The 2,261-nt window shown below is 49.0% G+C and overlaps 1 protein-coding gene across 1 annotated transcript; it reads right to left on the bottom strand.

Moving 5' to 3' along the window:
* Positions 1-899: 899 nt before the first annotated feature.
* H257_02705 (hypothetical protein) lies at positions 900-2,023 on the bottom strand (the record flags this gene model as incomplete). The annotated part of the gene is made up of 5 exons (XM_009826456.1): positions 900-1,098; positions 1,297-1,510; positions 1,566-1,761; positions 1,879-1,913; positions 2,002-2,023. 5 exons carry the CDS (start codon positions 2,021-2,023, stop codon positions 900-902), a joined length of 666 nt encoding a protein of 221 aa, XP_009824758.1.
* Between the last annotated feature and the right edge of the window lie 238 nt (positions 2,024-2,261).

Here is a 2,261-nt window from a genome sequence, read left to right as displayed (position 1 = left end):
ATAACCAGCCATTTGGAGGTGCCGATGGAAATGCTCTTATTTGGGCATCCTCAATGGTACGCCTACATATATGGAGGTGACGAAATTGCAAGCCAAATCTATCGTTGATTGAATTATCACGCATCGGTAATATTAGGGGGTTTCAATGATATATGATCGGACGCAGCTACGGACAGTGGTTGAGTGACATACCCGATCTTGTACAGTATACAGCGCGGCGGTGGAGTTGCTGCTCGGAATGAACCTTTATGGCGCCACGTTTATCTGGACGATGCTAGGGTACCATACCATAACGACTCGGACAAATATTTGCTGGATATGTGCTTCGGACACGCACTTAACCGAATTTACGCATTAAATGCGAATAGTTGTACCACAGGCCTTGTCCGGGTAGCGGCACGGCCTGCGGCCTACCTGCCGCTTTTCCCGACAAGAGGAATCGATTGGACATTCGGTGAAGTGCACGATTGGGGCTCACTCCTCGCCAAGGCACCGCCTGCACAAAATTATACACACGACCTCCGCTACGCTGCGGTGTGCGCAATTTTGTGGGCGGATGCTCTGTCGTCGCTCGCAACTGTAAAGCTGATCGTTCTTATGCGGGTTAATACAATACACAAGTATAAAGTGTCCGAACGGAATATGTTCCGTTTGGACACTTTCATTCGGACAAAATATGTTCCCCTTAAGTCCAATACAAATGCCAAGTATGTCCGACTGAAATTGTCCGAACGTGTCCGCAAAGTGATCATATTCACCCATGTCCATATCAATACAGTACTGGTACACTAGTTGTTACAGACTCGATGAAGGGCTGCACGAATCGTTGGCCTCCAACGGACACAGTTTTGTATCGACACGATTGCCAAACACAACAACTCAAATTAACGTCGTTCAAGTTAATCCAGGCCATAACTGCGCAGCAACGCGTCCATGTTGGGCGGTCGCCGTCGGAACCTCTTGAACGCGTCCAATGGATGGGCACTTCCTAGCATCGCCAGGAGCGAGTCGCGGCCCACAGCCTGCCATTCTTCTGGGGTGGTCGCTTCTTCGAATCGACCGAATGCATCCGCCGACATGGCTTCTGACCACAAGTAGCTGCACCAGCCAACAAATATGTACATATACCCATCAAATACCATCGTCAATCTCACCATGTATATCATCTCTTGTACCTGTAAAATGTGCCTGAATGAACACACTCGTAGGTCTTGGCGCATCGGAGGCATCGCGGAAAACCTACACGACGCGGCGTTCAACCTGCCATCCTGTAGGAGGAGATACTGTACATCCTACCGTTCCGCGACTCGGTCCTTGACATCGAAGATGGTTTCCGTGGTGGAATACGGGTCGTACTGGTGATGCAATGCCATATCGAGGGCGGAAAATTCCAGTTGCTTGAGCAAGTTGGTCGCGGCCATGATGCGTGTGGAGGCCACGAGCTTGTCAAACATACAGTCTGGCAGCGGAGCCCCCGTATCGACGTGTCCTGACACCATTTGAATCGTTTCTAGCCATTCATTTCACAAGACATACTTTAGGTGCACCGACCAGTACATATGTACCTCGATGGTAGCAGAACTTCGAGAGGAGCTTCGAAGGCACTTCAATCGCATCCCACTCGATTCCGTGCGAACGCGATACGGCGGTGTGTTCGGCACATGTCAACGCAATGCGAAGGCTGTAGCCAAAACAATGAAATATATTGTACACTTCAGGAAACGTCAGGAGCGGAGGTTTCGTCGGCGTGTGGGGCTCGGCCTATCGAATTATATAGGATCAAGTCGTCGTCGTATTGGTAGCGTGGAGATATATATGTATTTTCACGTAAGAAAAAAAAAAATATATTTCAATTTACATACACACTACACCGTTTACCGTAAAATGCGGATTCAAAATTAGTGCGGTCCACACTAATATATGTGATGGCAAATTCTTGATTTGAGTGGTGGAGAAATAGTGCAGATTTCAATTTTCTGAAATGGTAATGGCGTTGGGCACCCTGAGGCTTTAACGTCACCATCGCCAATCATCGCTGCATTTGCTCGTGCAGCAGCCAGCACAACAGTTCCACGTCGAACAATGGACGTACACGCAGCCGAAGTGGTATTCCACGATGTGGAAGCAGATGACGACCGCCAGGAGGACGTCGAGCAAGACTACCAGGACGAACAGACAAGCAACCAGCGCAAGCGCAAACTCCAACAAGTCGTGCCTGTTGCTAAAAGAGTTGCTGTCATCAATTGGATGATCAAAGATGC

The sequence above is a fragment of the Aphanomyces astaci genome (genome assembly GCF_000520075.1).
Source record: "Aphanomyces astaci strain APO3 unplaced genomic scaffold supercont1.4, whole genome shotgun sequence".
Classification (NCBI taxonomy): Eukaryota; Oomycota; class Saprolegniomycetes; order Saprolegniales; family Verrucalvaceae; genus Aphanomyces; species Aphanomyces astaci.
Note: the sequence above shows the minus strand (reverse complement) of the source record. Positions and strands in the feature narration are given on the sequence as shown.